Here is an 18,018-nt window from a genome sequence, read left to right as displayed (position 1 = left end):
AGCACTTGGGAGGCAGAAGCAGGTGGATCTCTGTGAGTTCGAGGCCAGCCTGGTCTACAGAGCGAGGTCCAGGACAGCCTCCAAAACAATACAGAGAAACCCTGCCTCGAAAAACCAAAAAAAAAAAAAAAAAAAAAAAAAAAAGAGCTCTCACTTCCCTTCCTCACCTAGTATGAACCTAAAGGTCAAGTATTCATTTACCATTCCCATAGTCTAGTCAACTATCAATCTAATAGTTTTAACAAAACACTTCATTCTAAAATACTTTATTTCAAATTTGGTTTACCTGTCATTCTGCTTTTTTAGAATGGCAGAAAAATAGGCAGCGAAGGCTTCTTACCAAATCTCACTTTCAATACTTACCTAACCCATGGCTTCTTTTTTTTTTTCAAGATTTGTTTTTATTTGTGTGTGTATGTTCCATGTATGTATGGGTAACCATGGAGGTCAAAAGAAGGATCAGATTCCCTAGAACTAGAGTTATAAACAGTTGTGGGCCACCTGGCATGGATGCTGGGAACTGAACTCTGGTCCTCTGGAAGAGCAACAAGTGTTCCTTACCACTGAGCTATCTTTCCTAACCTAATTTATGGCTTCTTTTTTTTGGGGGGGGGGTTCAAGACAGGGTTTCTCTGTGTAGCCTTAGCTGTCCTAGAACTCACTTTGTAGACAGGCTGGCCTTGAACTCACAAAGATCCACCTGCCTCTGCCTCCCAAGTACTGGGATTAAAGGCACATGCTACCACCTCCTGGTAATTCATGGCTTCTTAAACTTTTTCTACAGATAATCCTTTTCCCCCTAAGAAATTTTACATGCAATCCATGTGTCTAGGTATTTAAACAGGTATAAAGATAAAACGTTTTTTGAAAAATCAAAGATTTTCACTTTAATTATTTATTTGTTTGTTTTTTGAGACAGGGTTTCTCTGTATTGTTTTGGAGGCTGTCCTGGAACTCATTCTACAGACCAGGTTGGCCTTAAACTCAGAGATCTGCCTGCCTCTGCCTCCCAAGTGCTGGGATTAAAGACATGGGCAACCATGGCCTGGCCCAGCTTTATTTTTGAAAGAATATTTAGAAGACATAATTTTACTATTTATTAAAGATAAAACAACTTTGCATGCTAAGGTGGATATGTCTACCTTGTTCTGGAAACTGGCCCCTCTGTGTAGCCCTGGTTGTCATTGAACACAAAGAAACCTGCCTGCGTCTGCCTTAAAGGCATGCATCACCACCACCAGGCTACTATTTGTACATAAAGAATTAAATCTTGGGCTGATCATAGTGGTATATACCTTTAATTCCAACACTGAGAAGGCAGAGGCAGGTAGACCTCTGTGAATTTGAGGCCAGTCTGGCCTATAGAACAAGGTCCAGGACAGCCAGGACTACACAGAGAAATCCTGTTTTGAAAGACAAAACAAAACAAAAAAACAAAAACAAAAAAAGACTAGGGAGATGCTTGGTGGTTAACGCACTTGCCATGTAAGCATGAGGACCTGATTTAGATCTGCAGAGCCCATGTAAAGCACATGTGATGTCACATGTCCATGTTTCCAGCACTCCTACGCAGGGACAAGAAAGTTTCCAAAACCTCAGGCCGACTACACTGATATATGCTAGATTAGGCTGCACTAGTGAACAAGAAAGCCTGTCTTAAGCGGAAGGTACAGACTAACATGCAAGACATTCAAAGTGTCCTCTAACCTCACAGGCACCCTGTAGTGCTCTCTCCTCCCTCTCCCTCTCTCCAACCCACCCACCCACACCATACAGAGAGACAGACAGACAGACAGACAGACAGACAGGCTGGAGAATGGCTTAGAGGTTAAGAGCATTCACTACTTTTGCGGGGTTTGCTGCCTAGCACTTATAACTGTGGATAATTCCAGCTCCAGGAAACCTAATACCCTCTTTTAGGTGGTATATAGACAATACACTCAAGCCCACACTCATAAAATAAAAATAATGAAGACAGACGTTGGTGGTGCACGCCTTTAATCCCAGCACTCGGGAGGCAGAAGCAGGCAGATCTCTGTGAGTTCGAGACCAACCTGGTCTACAAGAGCTAGTTCCAGAACAGCCTCCAAAGCCACAGAGAAACCCTGTCTCAGAATAAAACTTAAAAAGGAGGTCAGGGGCCTAACTCAGCAAAGGTAGGAAAAGGCAAAGCTGGAGGAAGGCTTTCTCCTAGTAGCAGCATATCTCACCTCTATAGTGCTCCATTCTAGTGTGATGGGTGATGCCCTGTGATCGGAAGCTGAGGCTCAGGATGTAGCGAGGATCAGAGCTGTCTCGTACCAGGAAAGAGCCATCTGGCTTCCCTTTCAGCTTCATCTCTGCGTCCTCCCAATTCATCGGCCCCCAATACCAACCACACTATAAAAATAGAAAACAGTGAAGCAATTGACAGAGAAATGACAACATCTTGGGCACAATCTATTTTATGAGGGGAGATTTCCCTCCCTCCTTCTCCAAAATATCTAAGAAGGTAAAAGCCATTAACATTGTGCCAACCACAGCAGTGAAAACCAGGCTCCTTCCATGTTTCATCCTCCCCAGCACCAGAAGACCAACTCTACATTTCATTACCAATGGTCCTACAAGGACAAGAAGGAACTAACTGGTCAGTTTACCTCGCAAAACCACCTTAGACTATTCCCAGTATTTCTCCACACTCCTCCTCCATTATGTCTAACTTTGTTCTCTCCAAATTCAGCATTCTTACCTTTCGTATGGTGTGAACAAGAGCCTACTGTCTAGCCACTGTGACTATGGAAGCACAGAAACTCCTCTCCCTCTAAAACCGGGAAGGACAGCCCAGACATAGACTCAGACACCACATCACCTACCTTCTCCAGCTCTCGAAGGCTGGCTGCAAAGCTGCTTGAATCCGGCCGGTAGAGGGGACACTGGAGGTGCTGAGGGGGCTGGCTATGTAGGGATTCCGATGCTCGGATGGGAGCAATCCGGGGAAATGCATCTGCAGAGCAAGAGAATGGAGACCACTTGTTTTATCACACTGCTCCCATCCATAGGCAGACTTCCCCTCCCCACAAAAAGAAAAGAAAAAAGAGATGCTAACTGAAGAGGACAAGGCATTAGAAGCTAAGCTGGAGAGGGAAGGTGGAAGCCAAAGCAGTGGGAAGAGCTGGATGGGCTGGAACAAAAAGCTGTGTGGGCTCGTGTAAGCTGTGAAGGATGGGTGGGGCATTCAACCCCAGGAAAGCAGGAGGGGAGCCGCTCACTAACCTGACTAAGGTGACTACTTCAACGGCTTCACCAGCCTAGAGCGATTCCAACTTCTCCCACCTCGAAGTGAAGTGCCGGTAAAGCAGCCTTGGAAATAGTGACTCGCTTACTTGCCCAAGGAGAGTAACGATTTTTGCCAGGCAAGTAGAAAAGAATGCTGATTTCATTCATTTTATTCCTTGGGTACCGGAGGCTGGCAAAGCAGGTATGGGCTACTAAATGCTTGGTACTTATTTACAAGGCTGCGGTAAATACCAAAAAGCTTAGAAAAAAAAAACAAAAAACACAGAACTCTGATAACCAGCAACATATTCAATCTGTTCATTGAACTGACATTAAGGCAGTTTCTTAAGTGATATCTACTCAGAGATTGCAAAACAGCCCCAGAAACAGGGACCAAAAATCTCAGTCTTTTATTTCTAGGAAAAATATTTACTTCCATAAAGAAACAGGTTAGAAAAAATATTTTTTGAACTCATTTTCAAGTCCTAGTCCAGCTAAGGGGATAAAGATTGAGACTTTGTCCATAAACAGACTTCTCCCATCCTTCCACTCTTACAAGTCTTGCCTCTAAGCTAAGCTAACCTGGGGCGTGGGGTGGAGGAGGCGGAGGTAGGGGGAAAGACTGCAAGGAAGACCCCATCGGAGCCACAAGGACAGATGTAGGCAGCGTCCCACTGATATCATCTAGAAGAGAGAACAAAAGCAAGAGGTTCAGCAAAATGAGCACACAACAGAAGGTGAAGGCAGAGGAGGTGGATGTCAGGCTGCCCTCTGTTATCTCTATGCACGAGGTAAGTTCTCCTACCAGCTCTGCTTTGCTTAGAAAGCAGGAGAATGAGGGTACTCCTAAAACAGCTCAGTAGCAACAGACTGAGGGCAAGGCAAACATGGAGCTAGTCAACACATGGACAGTAAATACTGCTGCATGCAGATCAGATGCCCACCCATTTATGTGCCTACAGGTATGACAGAGGTATGGAGAAAGGAATGGGAAACAATTGGATCATCAATAGAAACCCAGAAACTAATCTGGCTCCTGACAAAAGAACAGATCCCTAGAGCTCACCCTCCCTCTAGGGCAAGAAGGCAAAAGGGCAAGTCAGAGACTATACCTAGGAGGCTGAGGCTTCTTCTTGGAGGAGGAGGGGGAGTTGGAGGATGTGGAGAGGTCAGGCCCCGTTGAGAAATGTCCACATCCACAAGCGACACTGTCTCACCTGAAGGATTCATATAGCAAGTATGTTATAGAAGCACCACGCCCAAAGCTGAGGCCAAAAGGAAGGGAAACAGAGGGCAAGCAAGGGAGGCCAGAGGGCTGGGGACTGAAGGCCCCAAAGCTTAGAATCTGATGCTCTCCAGGTTGAAATTACCCAGAACAGCAACTGGTTGAGAATCTAGTTGTTCTTGGGTTAGTGTGCTGGCTTGGAGGTCACGAGGCTGCGGTTCTCCAGCAGACCCAGATTCCCTTCTCCACACTCACATGACGCTCATAGCCACCTTAACTCCAGTACCAGGGGATTCATCCCCCTCTCTTCTGGCCTCCACAGGCACCAAGACCATATACAGTACACACATACATGTAAAAAAACAACTGATATACATAAAATAGGAAAACTAGGGATGGTAAGATGGCCCAGTAGGTAAAGGGACTTGCTAACAAACCTGGTAATCTGAGTTCGCCCCCTCCCAAGTCCTGCATGGTGGGAGAAAAGAACTGATTTTTTCTCCCCAGTTACAGGGCTTCTCTGTGTAGCCCTGGCTGTCCTCAAGCTCATAGAGTTCCGCCTGCCTCTGCCTCCAGAGTGCTGAGATTAAAGGTATGCACCACACCACCCAGGCAAGAACTGACTCTACATCCATGATAAGGCACACAATCAAAAATAAAATGTAAATAAAAAGGAACAAAATAATAAAACTTAAAATTATTATTTCTAAATCCTATCATTCCAGGGCTGGAGAGATGGCTGGGGTTAAAAGCGCTGGCTGCTGGTCCAGAGGACAAAGATTTGATTCTCAGCACTGAATAGCAGTTCCCACCTGTCTATAACTCAAGTTCTAAGGTTTCTGACGCCTTCATATAGCCCCCAAAGACACCAGACTCGTAGGCGGTACACAGACATACATATAGACAAAATATCTGTACATATAAAATAAACATTTTAGAAATAAAAATCTGCGTGGCTTTAATCCCAGCACTGGGGAGACAGAGACAGGTAGGTCTCCAAGTTCGAGGCCACCCTATAGAGTAAGTTCCTGGACAGCCAGGGCTACACAGAGAAACCCTGTCTCAAAACAAAACAAAACCAAGAAATCCTATCATTCCTTTAGCACACTAAGGCCCAGGTTTCCTCAGGAGAAAAGCATTATTAGCATAGCTTGACAGCGAGAAAGCCATCCAATGCTGTTTCTGCCACTGACTTACCTTGAACAAGGGCTCTAACTCTGAAAAGGAACCTTCTTTATCAAATAAAACTATGCCATTGTTTTGCAGATCTGCATGCCAATGTGGCTTGCTAGATGCCCACTACATGGACATGACAAAAGCAAGAACCAAAAAAGGTTAACTGAGCCGAGCATTGGTGGCGCACGCCTTTATTCCCAGCACTTGGGAGGCAGAGGCAGGCCGATCTCTGTGAGGTGGAAGTCAGTCTGGTCTACAGAATGAGTTCCAGGACAGCCAGAACTACACAGAGAAACCCTGTCTTAAAGAACCAAAAGGGGGGGGATGGAAGGAGAGATTGGCATTCTAAATCTAATTAATTAATTAAGGTTTTTTTGAGGTAGGGTCTTACTATGTAGCCCTGACTGGTCTGATATCATTACTTAGACCACACTAGACTTGAATTTGGCAATCCTTCCTCCGTCTCCATGTAGTGGAATTACAGGAGTTAAGTAGGTTCCAACCAAAAGACTATTTTTTAAAAGGCTTCTCAGTCACAACCAAGTAGGGCAGCTGGCTTCTTGGACTTGAAAGAATATGAAAAAGATCTTTTTACAGCTTCTACTCAACCAGAAGCTTTACATATGACTGACAGAACAGAAGGCCTTTCTCTGAAAAGTTCTCCATAATATGAGATGACATGGCAGTGACCCACTACCAAGAGGACATCCAACATTCTCCTTACTTTAGCAACTGTGCTCCCTGTTGCAAGAGGACACACTTAAATTAGACACAATGAAGAACACTGACAGCTGCAAGAACTACCAACCCTAAAATGGTAAGACAAAAGCTCACACAATCCTCTTTGCCCTTCTCTTTAAACTAGACCAGATGCACACGGGTCATTTTTATTAGATAATCTGTGAACTTATTTAGAGGCTGGGACAGGAATTATGACTTCAAGAAAGTCTTTTATGCATTGTAAGCCTCTATCTTTGTAATTCTTGCCTTTAATTTATATATAATGACTCTGAACTATATAACTGCCATGAAAACAGCCTCACCCCATGGAATGAAGGAAATTATTGCAGACAGCCTGAAAGGGGCCTGGAGCTCCCCCAGTGATGCATCTGCAAGTGTGTTCCCTGAGAGCTCTCAGGACACTCCCACTTTCTGTTATCAGAATGAAAGAAAGATATGATCCTTACCTGTGAACAAGGGGCTGAAGGAGACTGGAGAAAAGGCACTTTGAGTTCTTGTCAACCTGGGTTTCCTAGGGAGTAAGAAAGTACACAAAGAATAAAGGGGGAAAATGAACACATATGCACTTAAATCACTAGGACACTGAATTCCAGATGTCCTGAAACACAAAACAAACCCTTTATTACAGACATGTTGGTAACACGTCTGTAATAAAGCCTAAAATTTAAAGGAGGATGAAATAAATTAAGGCAATTCTTTAAATAGATTTGGCTACTAAATAGATTGCCTACAAAGCAATAGCAATCCTTTTAGGTTCATCCACGCCCAGCACATTAAGAATGAAACACCTGAGTAGTAATTACGAAGTCTATTTCACAAGGAAGTTGGATGCAGAGTTGATTTTCATGTGAAAGCCAAGCAAAAGGCTTTTAGGCCTGAGCAGCTGCCAGTTTAGAACAACAGCTTTCCCTCTGGGCCTGACTCTAAGGTTCCAAATGGAGTCAGGGAGCCAGGGGCACACCCTGGCCTGAGAACACGAAAGGATACACTGCCATCTTCAACCATGAACTCTCTCTGCCCGTGGCCCTGAGATATGAGCCAAGGCCTTCTTAGGGTAGTGGTTCTGCCTACACCCAAGTACACCTACACCCAAGTACACCCTCCCCTCCGGGTCACACAGCTCTGCCTTGACGCTCTCCAGAAACCACCTTCAGTTACACACCAAGGTAACAACTATACCTACTTCAAGTAGCTTTTCAGCAAACCATGAGGAACCAGAGATGCCAACACAGATGTTTTCAGCCAGAATGTGTTAACCTTTTTTCATTCATCTCAAGATGACTAAGATTTTACTGAGGCAATACAAATAAGTGAAGAGGGGTAAGTTCTAATAAAGTCTAAAATCCCATCCCAGAACTGACTGACACTAGACATTATCCTTAGAGCTTCACAATGCCTGACTCCAGGTATCATAGCTAGCTCACCTCCTAGACATACTGTGACACAAAGGAGTAAATAGAAAGTAGTAAACCCTTTTTAACTCTCAATTGCACTATAGAGTAAGAAAGCACACAGAGAATAAAGAGAAGTGAACACACAGGTGTTTAAATCACTGAAACTCTGCATTCCAGATGTCCTGAAACACAAAGTAAACCCTTCATTACAGAAGGAAAAAATTAAAATGAAAACCTATTTAAAATTATTTGTTTTCAAGTGGTTCCATACCCTCTTCTGGCCTCAAAGGCCCCGTATACATGTGGCAGACAAACACAAACATGCTGTGGTTGAATTTGGGGCATTGTGCATGATAAGCAGGTACTCTACCAACTAGACTACACCTTGCACCCTGAAAACAAATACACTTTTTATTCTTTTTCTTTTTCGGCTCTCCCGGAACTTCCTTTGTAGACCAGACTGGCCTCAAACTCGCAGAGATCTGCCTACCTCTACCTCCCAAGTGCTGTAATTAAAGGAGTGTATCACCACTGCCTGGCTCTGCTTTCATGTTTTATTATAGATGCCTGGGCTTCTCAAAACCAGACCATGAAGACTTCAGTCAGAAAGAGCTGAGGACTGGGTGTGGTGTTGCACACCTAATAGTCCCAGCACTTGGGAAGCAAAACAGACTTGTCACAAAGGTTAGTTTGGGCTCCATAACAAGACCACAGCTTTAAAAAAAAAAAAAAAAAAAAAAAAAAAGGAAGAAAGAAGAAAAAGACACACACAGAGAGAGAGAGAGAGAGAGAGAGAGAGAGAGAGAGAGAGAGAGAGAGAGAGAGAGAGAGAGAGAGAGAGAGAGAGAGAATACACTTTTAGCACACCCTTCCCAACACTTGGGAGGCAGAGAGAGGCAGGTCTCTGTGAGTTTAAGCTAGCCTGCTATATAGTGAGTCCCAGGGCCATCCAGGGCTACATAGACCCTGTCTCAAAGAAAGAAAGAGATGAAACACAGGCAGCTTCCTTCTAAGAGATCTAATAATCCACACTTGAACACACCCACAGCCCACAAGGGGACATGGCCACATAAAAACAAGATACAACCACACATGGCTTCTGTTTTTACAAGTTGCTCGTGACTACAGCTTAGTGCCCGCAACCCAAAGGACAAGAATGGAGAGTCCATTTCACTGGACATGAGCAGAAAGCAGCTGAGGAGCTCCCAAACCGACTTTTATTTAATAACGTGTGGACACAACATTAAACTTAGCAAGTAGAAACCCAAAGCACTGGCCTTTCAAAAGGTTCACACTTCAGCCATTTGGCAGTTTGCCTCTTTTCAAAGGAAGCTGCATCCCTCTACCATCTGCCCATGCTGGGGACGAGTCTCTTTAGTGCCAAGCTCTCAAGAACGGCAGTACCCAAATGCACACGTCTGCGGAGGCCTTCTCACTTCAGCTCATCTTCTCCCCCACCCCCGACATTTTGAAGAAAAATCATAGTTTCTCTAGGATCTAGAAAAAGAAAAACATCTGAATTTAAACCCAGGCAGAGCCATCTGAGAGGGCTAGATGGTTTTTCCTGGCAAAGAAGGATGCTTTGTGGCTGGAAGCTAAAAAGTAAAAGGTCTAAGAGGCTGAAAGGCTAACAATAAATATGTGTGCTTCCTTCTCACTTTGGGAAGATGCTGCCTAATAAAAACCCATTTTCAACCTCCAGGACCTTGTGAACATTCTCATGGCAGTCTAATGAAGAGGCCAATCTAGAAGACTAAAAAAACAAAGCAAAGAAAGAATTTAACACAAAACTGAGGATGGCAGTTAAACTGGGGGCGGGTGGGGGAGGATACGACAGGCAAAACATCACAAGGACAACAACACTTGAGTCTAGATAAAGGTTTTGACTAATACTATGCCTATTTGCTAAGTTTAATGAGTACCTGAATGTGGATTTATTCTTTAGTACATATATTTCCTATATCTCTTTTTATATATAGTAAATATCTAGGATGATAAAAGCCCATTTCTAAGATGATTAAGATCTTTTTTTTTTTTTTTTTTTTTTGGAAAGCAACAAGAATAATACCAGATGATTTTTTTTCTTTTTGAGACAGGGTTCTCATGTTGGCCCTGAATCTGATATGTAGATGAGGATGACCCTGAACTTCTGACCCTTCTGCCTCCATCTCCTCAATTGCTAGGGTTACAAACATGTACCACCATACATACACTGTTTATGAGGTACAACATGGCTGGTTTACACAGTGCTAGGGACTGAACTCAGGCTTCATTCATTAAAGGCAAGTACTCTACCAGCTAAGCTACACACGTTCCAGGCCTCCAAATAAACATATTTTGCAGTTCTGGGAATCCAACCCAGGGTTTTGAACAAACTAGACAAACACTCCACCAACTGAACTACATCCCCAGCCCAAATAAACATTCAAATTAACCCTCCATACAACATTTATGGGTTTTTCATGCCTTCCCACATCACCTTGATAAACACTGAGGTACAAAATTAAAGTACTTTTAACTTTGCCAGAGGGCCACTTGCATCTTAGAACAGACTCACTGGAGAATGATTTGGTAGGTCATGACTCAAGTGATGGACAGGTGGCTTTAGGCAAGTCTTTTGGGGGGCTTGCTGTCCTTTAAATCAGGTATGTCACTGCCCCAAGTCGGAGGTAAGAGAACATCTCTGTCCATTTCTATTCTGAAAATTATCATCTGTACTGCAACAGCTTAGTGATATAAAAGGAATTAGAAGCGCTAGACTAAACAGGACAATAGCACAAAGATGTAATCGTTGGCCAATTTTCAAATTCCTAGGAACCTAAAATCAAACAATGAATCATGTCTACCACTCTTGTCCATAAATCACTTTATCCCTAAAACTTACAAGTATCCTTTCCTAAAGCACCTTCCAAACTAGGATGCTCAAATACTAGATTGTGTAGCTCCAATACACCTCTGCCCCTGCTAATGCACTCAGTGCCAAGATACGCAGCCTGTGCCATTTCCAATACATCATAAGCCAGTGTGTCTGTCCATGTTCTACAGGCACAAAAACCATGTGTTCATTTTTAGTTCCAATACACAGACATCTGTGCAGCAAGGTCAGATCCAAAACTCTATCGTAAGAAACCGATGGAGGGAACTTCTAGTGATAAGCCAAGGGGTGTAGTCTAATGCCTAAAACCTCAGGAATGATGTTGGCAAAGAGAATATAGAAGGCACAAGACTCAAGTGGAAAGACAAAAATTTTAAAGCAGGAGAGCTCATTCTGACAGAGTTGACAACCACAAGCAGTTTGTAAAAAGTTTAAAAGGCCAACAGAGCATGAAACAAAAACCCAATATAGCTCAGCACACCACACTAGCACCTTGCTCTCAGCATCTCATGTTATGACTTGAAAAGGCCCCTTTGAGCTTGGCTGTTATGTTAACACATGGCTGTGATTCTAGCACAAAGGAGATGGAAGCAGGAGAATCAGGTCAAGACCAGCCTTGAGATATACATAGTAAGTTTGAAGCCATCCTGGCTATACAGGACCAGATACACATCTTTAATCTCAGAACTCAGAAAGCTGAGACAGGAAGATCAGCTCAAATTGGAAGCCAGGATGAACTACATGGTGAGTTCAAGACCAGTCCCACTGCACTGTGAGACTACTTCAAAAAAAGGGCAGAGGACGGGAGGATCAACTGTTACTTGCTATTCTTCTGGAGTACCTGGAAGAGGTTTGGTTCCCAGCACCCAACCTGAGCAGCTCACATCTGCCTGTAACACGAGATGTATGAGATCCAATGTCCTCTTCAGACCTATCAGGCACCTACATACGTGCACATACATACAGACATACACATTAAAAAATCTTGTTTAATAAAACCAAAAGTAATAATAAAGAAGCAAAACAACATCAGCAAAAAACATCCCTTCCCCTGGAGCTCAAGACCCAAAGTAACATTAAGTTTCTGATGTTGGCCAAGTCTACCTATGACAGCAGGGCCCCAAATGCATGCCAAAGAAACCTCTCCACCCAGAATTGCACCTTTTTCTCCAAACAAATCAAACATCATAGACATCAAACGCTATAGAACTGCTCTCCATTCTCCACTACACAACCATAAAGACTGCCAGGAGCAACCTCAACTGTTAACCTCAGCAAACAATTTTGAGAACAAGGTACCTACACCCAACTGAGTGTAATACAATATCCAAACAGGGCAGATAGATGTTATTTTTCACCAAATCTGAAGAAAGACAATCAGCTCAACATATGTGAGACAAGGGAACTCCACTGGTTTTCTTGAAATAGAAAAGTTCTATATTATACCACGGCCCACAGGCATAAAGCCCAGCTCTCTGAATTCTGACATATGTGTGATATAAGGCCTAGCCCAGCTCCTCTGAAAAGAAACCTGATTAGTTGGCAGGCTCAATCTTACTTCCCTTTAAAGAATTCTCAAAGCTAACCCATACTATTTATTATTTCATTTAATTGAAAAACAAATTTTGAGACAGGGTCTTCCTATGTAGCTCTAGCTGGCCTGTGACTGTTATATAGATCAGGCTGCCTCAAACTCAGAGACCTGCTCACCTCTGCCTCCCAGGTGATAGAATTAATGTCCAGCTACATTTATTTACTTTTTAAGAAGTTGGGAGTGGATGCCTATGTGCCACAGCAAGCATGTGGAAGTCAGAGGGCAACTTTAGAGTCAGTTCTCCCCTTCAACCGGGTGGGTCCCAAAGATTGGCTCAAAATCGAGTCATCAGGCTTGGAAGCAAACACCTTTACCTGCTGAGCTATCTTGCTGACCCTCATACCCATCTTTTACTTTTAAAGACTTACAAAGTTTTTAAGCATGTGTGCATGTACATGTACATGTAGGCATGTATACATGTGCCTGCTGAGATCAAAAGAGGACACTGGATCTCCTGCAGCTGGAGTTACAGGTGCTCAGGAGCTACACAGTCCAGGTGCATTGGAACCAAACTCCAGTCTTTTACAAGATTAGCAAGTGCTCTCAATTTCTAAACCATCATCTCTCCAGTCCCCTTATACTACTCTACTCTTAAGACTCACTATATTGGACAGGTCCTCTTAGCAAATCCGAAGTATGTGTAAGGAAGTCAAGTCGTTCACCAACAGGACATGAAGACAGCTAAGCCTTAAAAAATGGTCATTAGGAAATACTTTCTCATTGGAAGCAATAGCTGTGGGAAATGTACAGATGGCAAAGGTAGATGCTGAGAAGAGTAAAGAGAATTATGCCTAGAGGTTACCATAAGTGCCTCAAATTACATAGCAAAGACAGCAAAGGCCCATAATTAACTTCAACCAACAATGATGTGGAAGCCTCATAACTCCCGTAAAGGATGGAAATTTCTCAGTGCTTCAGGTACTACCATTTAAAATAAGAGAATAAAATAAGAGTGAAAACTACTGCTCTTCCCCAACAAGGGAGGACATGCTTAGGAGACGCAGCCCCACAGAAATCACAACTACCCTGGCCAGACTTAGCAAGGTTCTCACAGCTCGAGGCTGCCAGCACTCTGGCACATAACAAGCACAGCAAAGCTAGCAAGCAGCACTAACACTCAGCACAGGGAAAACGCACCAATTCAATCTCACCACTTCTCTTCCAAAAAGCACAAAATAGCCCACCCCGTTTTCTCATCTTCCTTCCATTCCTGTAAGGACATGAACAAGACATTCACAGCTGTCCCATTTCAGACAGAAAAGGGAAGAATAAAAATGACAAACCTGCCCTCCATCTCGCAGCTAATGCTGAAGTTCCAAATGGAATCCAGACTTTCCTAATTCTCTATACAACATTCTGCCTCCAACTAGCAGTCAACCAAATGTTTACACACAATTACGTAGCTCTTCTCCAATTCATCAGAAAAAGCTCTTGGACCAAAAAATGTCTTTCTCCAGTGCCCTGAACTAAGCTGAGGTACAGCCTAATTTGCTCTGTAGCAGAAATCTGTATTGTGCTTAGTGTGAGGGTTGGTGACAGCGCAGCCAATGACCATTAAATTCTGCTTCCAAAGGCAAAAAACCATACAACGTTATATGCCTTTTTCACTTCCTAATCTATTAGACTTAGCAGCTAATTTCACGCCACACCTCATACTCGGTGTCTCGGGAATCTTAGATAGACCAAGTCCTGGTCAATGTGGAACAAAGGCAAGACAAACCACAAGAAAATTATCAATCCATCCTATGTCATTACCCACAGCTTCAATCCTGCCGCCCACCCTCAGCTGATGCAAAGTCCACCCATGTTGGTTAAGTGGAGCATCAAATACAGAACCTATCAGAGGGGTGGGAGATATGACGACATGGGACAACTGTTCTAGCAGCCACTTTTCAAGATCTGAGTTCTCAGCAAGAGTTTACAAAAATAAATAAATCAAAAAGATAGGCCCTATCTAAAGGGACAACACACTGGGAAAAACAACCAAGGATTTGGGTCTGGTTCATGGCACATCTATTCAGAAATGGCAACACAGCCCAATGGAACAACGCCTTTTATCTTGGAGTATTCAAGTTCCCTTCAGAAATCCACATCCAAGAAGGAGTGGTTTGCATCCAGGATCAATTGGGGAGCACTAAAAAATTCAAATAGTAGAGGCTGGAGAGATGGCTCAGCAGTTAAGAGCACTGGCTGCTCTTCCAAAGACTCAGGTTCAATTCCCAGCACTCACATGGCAGCTCACAACTGTCTGTACAGTTCCAGGGGATCAGATACCCTCACACAGACATACATGCAGGCAAAACACCAGTGAACATAAAATAAATTATAAAAAAATTCAAATTGGGCCCCAGATATACTTATTTTTTCATCTCCCACCCCCAAAAGATTCTAGTGTTCAACAAAGTTATCAACTTATCTGCTTTTTGGCTTTGGTTTGTCACTGTCAGTATGTTTCAAAAATATATCGCATAAACCACACCAAGATTAATTCCGGCCAGGCATGATGGCAACAGGCCTATAATCCTGGCACTGGGGAGGCTGACTCAGGACTCAGGAGATACGAAGATCAAGAGATCTAGACCAGTCTTGGGCTACATAGTGGATTCAAAGCAAGCCTAATCAGCATAATAAAACCTCGTCTCAAAACAAAACAAAAGCCATCAATTCAAGTCTAAGAGTCAGAACTACAATCCACAGTTATTCCACAAGGAAAGTCTCATTAGTGGATGCAATAGTGACAGCTTTTTAAACGGACTACAAAACTATGCCCTTATGTCAAAAATCCATCCACTTTTTAGAAATGCAGGGGGAAAAACTCAACGTCTCCAAGTTTAGTATTGTCATTAATTGGCCTAGAATTCTCAACATCTGTGTGAAATCGAGAGAGCAAACATAATGCTATTCTTGGAATGTGGTCAGCACACACGATTTAGCAAATATCTAAGAACCAGGAGAATATTAAGAATAGAGATGCTCAGCTGATTGCTGGCCAAATTCCCCAGACCATTTTGCATGCATATACGTGTGAAGAGAGTGAGGGCAGGTGCACAGACAGAATAAGCAAGATGGTCAAGATAATAATAGGCAGGTCACTAGCTTTTTGGCCCCAAGGCCACACACTTCCAGTAACCTCCCAGCATTGTTAGAAATGGTAGACAGATCCCGGGGAAGGGAAGGGAAGCTTAAAAAGTGGGGCCAGTACAGGGATGGTGAGGCAGGGCTTCAGATCACTCCCAGAAAGAGACACTAACCCACCAAGAAGTGTCACCGAGCGTGAACTCTCCAGGAGTGAAAGCTGTTTCCACAATTAGCTCTGATCTAATGCGAAATGTCACCACCTTTAGTCCCAAGTGTCTGCCTTCTCCAGAAGTCCACAGCTTGAGAACTGACAGTATTGTGTTAGCAGTAGGGGAAATGAGAGAAACGAAACAAGAAATGGAAGTTTGTCGTCCGCCCCCCAGCCATTCTCACCTCCCCGCATCCAGCTCCCGGCCCGCAGAGCCTCCCATGTCCGTCAGGCTCGCAGCTGAAGCTGCCAGATCTCCAGAAGGCCTCTTGCCGGTCCCATCCCCACCGCCCGAGCCTCCGTTGCAACTCTTCGTGCGAAACAGGCGACTGAGACGGATTTTCAAGGAGCCCTTCCGAGAAGGGCCCGCGAGGGGCCGGAGGGGCCCGGGAGGCGGCGGCGGTGGGGGAGGTTGCTGATGCTGCTGCTCCCCTCGGCTCAGGCGCCCTAGAGGGACCAAGTCCTGCAGCGGGAATGGCACCGGGGGTAGTTCGGGGCCCGGGGGCTGCAACAGAAGCCGGCCACCCCCTCCTCCTCCACGGCCCGGGCTGCTGAGCTCCTCTTCTGAACAGCTGTTAGTCTCCAGGCTCTCGGCCTCCGATTCCAAGCCTTCTAGGACTAGCAGCGCGTCGCTCGTCTCCGTGGGGTCCTCCCCGGCCTGCGGGGCGGCAGCAGGCGGCGGGGGCTGCGGCGGCGGCGGCTGCGGGGGGCACGGGCATGGGCAGCAGCCTCCGCCGGCAGTCTTGACCCCCGGCCCCGCCGGCTGTCCGAGCCCCAAAGCCGCCAGCTGCGCCTCTAGTCCAGACACCGGACCCCAGGTCCGCTCGAGCGCCAAGCCCGGCGGGAGGGCCTTGGGATCCAGCGCACAGCGATGCCTGGGACACAGCAGTTCCGAGGGTCCCGGCTCCGGCGCCGCCTCCGCGTCCTCCTCCTCCGGCGGCCGCCCCACGTTGCGGAACACCATCAGCTGCGGGGGCCGGGCGCCCCGCGGGCCGGGCCGCGCGAGGAAGGGTGGCGGCGACGGGCCATGGCCCGGGGGCGGCGGCGGCGGCGGGCCTGGCTCGGGGGCCGCCTCTCCATAGCCGAGGAGGCGGCTCAGGACCCGGTACGAAGCGGCCGCCGCCGCCGCCTCGCCGTCCCGGAGCTCGGCCCCCTGCATCGGGGTAAGGGAGGGAGGGCGGGCGGCTGGGAGCCGGGCTGGGTGGGGACTAGGCCGGGCCCCGCCGGAGCCCCGCCCGCCGCGGCCCCCGGAGCGACAGCACTAACGGCCGCCGCGGCCTCTGCCTCACAGAGGGGGCCGGGGGCGCGCGGAGCCCAGCGCGAGCCCAGGCCGCGCGCCGCCGCCGAGGACCGCCCCCGATACGTCACTTCCTGACCAGTTCCCGCCCCTTTCCCCAGGGTGCGCAGCGTCGGCTTCTACTGAGCTTGACGTTGTTCTCCGCCCTGGTTGCTATTGGCCGTCCACTAGTTCTGTGGTCTCCTTGGTCTCCGGCACCGACCCCTGCCTTTTCACTTCCTGGGCGCTCAGGCCCGGTCTGCCCTTCCCTGTGGAACGGGAAAGGCCTTGGGACCTGAATCTGGACCTGGGAGAGGGACGCAGCCCCTGGCACTGTGTGTGGGTTGTCCTATCTATGCTGCTTGGGGTGTATGACCTTGGCCAAGTCATTTCGTTAAATCTGTATCCTCTTTCCTACCATCTGACGAATTATGGAATGACTTCATGAAAATGTGTTCTAGATTCGACGGTGTGCTTGTTCCATGTTAAACAACTGATTCTTTGGGGGAAGGAAGGGTGTATATGTAGTTAATTTTAACATCATGAATTTGACTGAAATAAAGGATGTGTAGTACACAATTTCCAAGGAATAATAAAAGTATACAGTAGCCAGTTCTGTATGACTGATTACCAAATGCATGCTTCCACTGGTTTTTTTCATAGTGTGTGTGTCATGTTGAGAATCCTCGAAGGGGCATATGCTAAGAATCAGTTCAGCCACCAGAGTCATTCCCAGACTTCCCAAACTGGTTACACGTGACCAAGGACTGTCATTTAACAAAAGTTTTTACTGATATTTTCCTCTACTGATGCAAAAGGTCAGCAAAGCAATGAAGACAAACTTGATCAAATTGTCAATAATGGTGACAATTTGCTGAATCAGAACTAGCTTCAATGACTAAAGCGTTTCTTCAACTTTTTTTACTTCCCAATGTAACACCTACAGATGTACAGGAGGTATAAATCAGAACTACTCTCATATTCTCCGTCACTTAAAAGTGTGTGTGTGAGTGTGTGTGTGTGTGTGTGTGTGTGTGTGATGCCCAAAACAGAGCATCAGATCCCCTAGAGCTTTAACTTTTTATGGAAACTGAATTCCAGCCCTATGCAAGAGCAGAAAGTGCTGATAACTGCTATCTCCCCACCTTCCTCCATCACTTTTTTCGTGGGGGAGAGGGTTTCTGAGACAAGGTTTC

The 18,018-nt window shown here is 45.6% G+C and overlaps 1 protein-coding gene across 3 annotated transcripts in view; it reads right to left on the bottom strand.

The window, feature by feature from the left end:
- The window catches only part of Socs7 (suppressor of cytokine signaling 7), a 38,012-nt gene extending 21,111 nt beyond the window's left edge, over window positions 1-16,901 (bottom strand). The window contains exons 1-6 of one of the 3 annotated variants that reach the window (XM_040749598.1): window positions 15,732-16,901; window positions 6,844-6,908; window positions 4,368-4,472; window positions 3,838-3,939; window positions 2,853-2,983; window positions 2,211-2,379 (exon numbers count right to left, since the gene is read on the bottom strand). In XM_040749598.1, the coding sequence (XP_040605532.1) occupies window positions 2,211-2,379; window positions 2,853-2,983; window positions 3,838-3,939; window positions 4,368-4,472; window positions 6,844-6,908; window positions 15,732-16,705 (1,546 nt within the window). In that variant the 5' untranslated portion in view covers window positions 16,706-16,901. The remainder of the gene's footprint in view (window positions 1-2,210; window positions 2,380-2,852; window positions 2,984-3,837; window positions 3,940-4,367; window positions 4,473-6,843; window positions 6,909-15,731) is intronic. The other 2 variants (XM_040749599.1, XM_040749600.1) reach the window with 2 other exon arrangements.
- Window positions 16,902-18,018: the final 1,117 nt, after the last annotated feature.

This window comes from Mesocricetus auratus, unplaced genomic scaffold, assembly GCF_017639785.1.
Source record: "Mesocricetus auratus isolate SY011 unplaced genomic scaffold, BCM_Maur_2.0 Super-Scaffold_100007, whole genome shotgun sequence".
NCBI lineage: Eukaryota > Metazoa > Chordata > Mammalia > Rodentia > Cricetidae > Mesocricetus > Mesocricetus auratus.
This window is presented reverse-complemented; position numbering and strand designations above follow the sequence as displayed.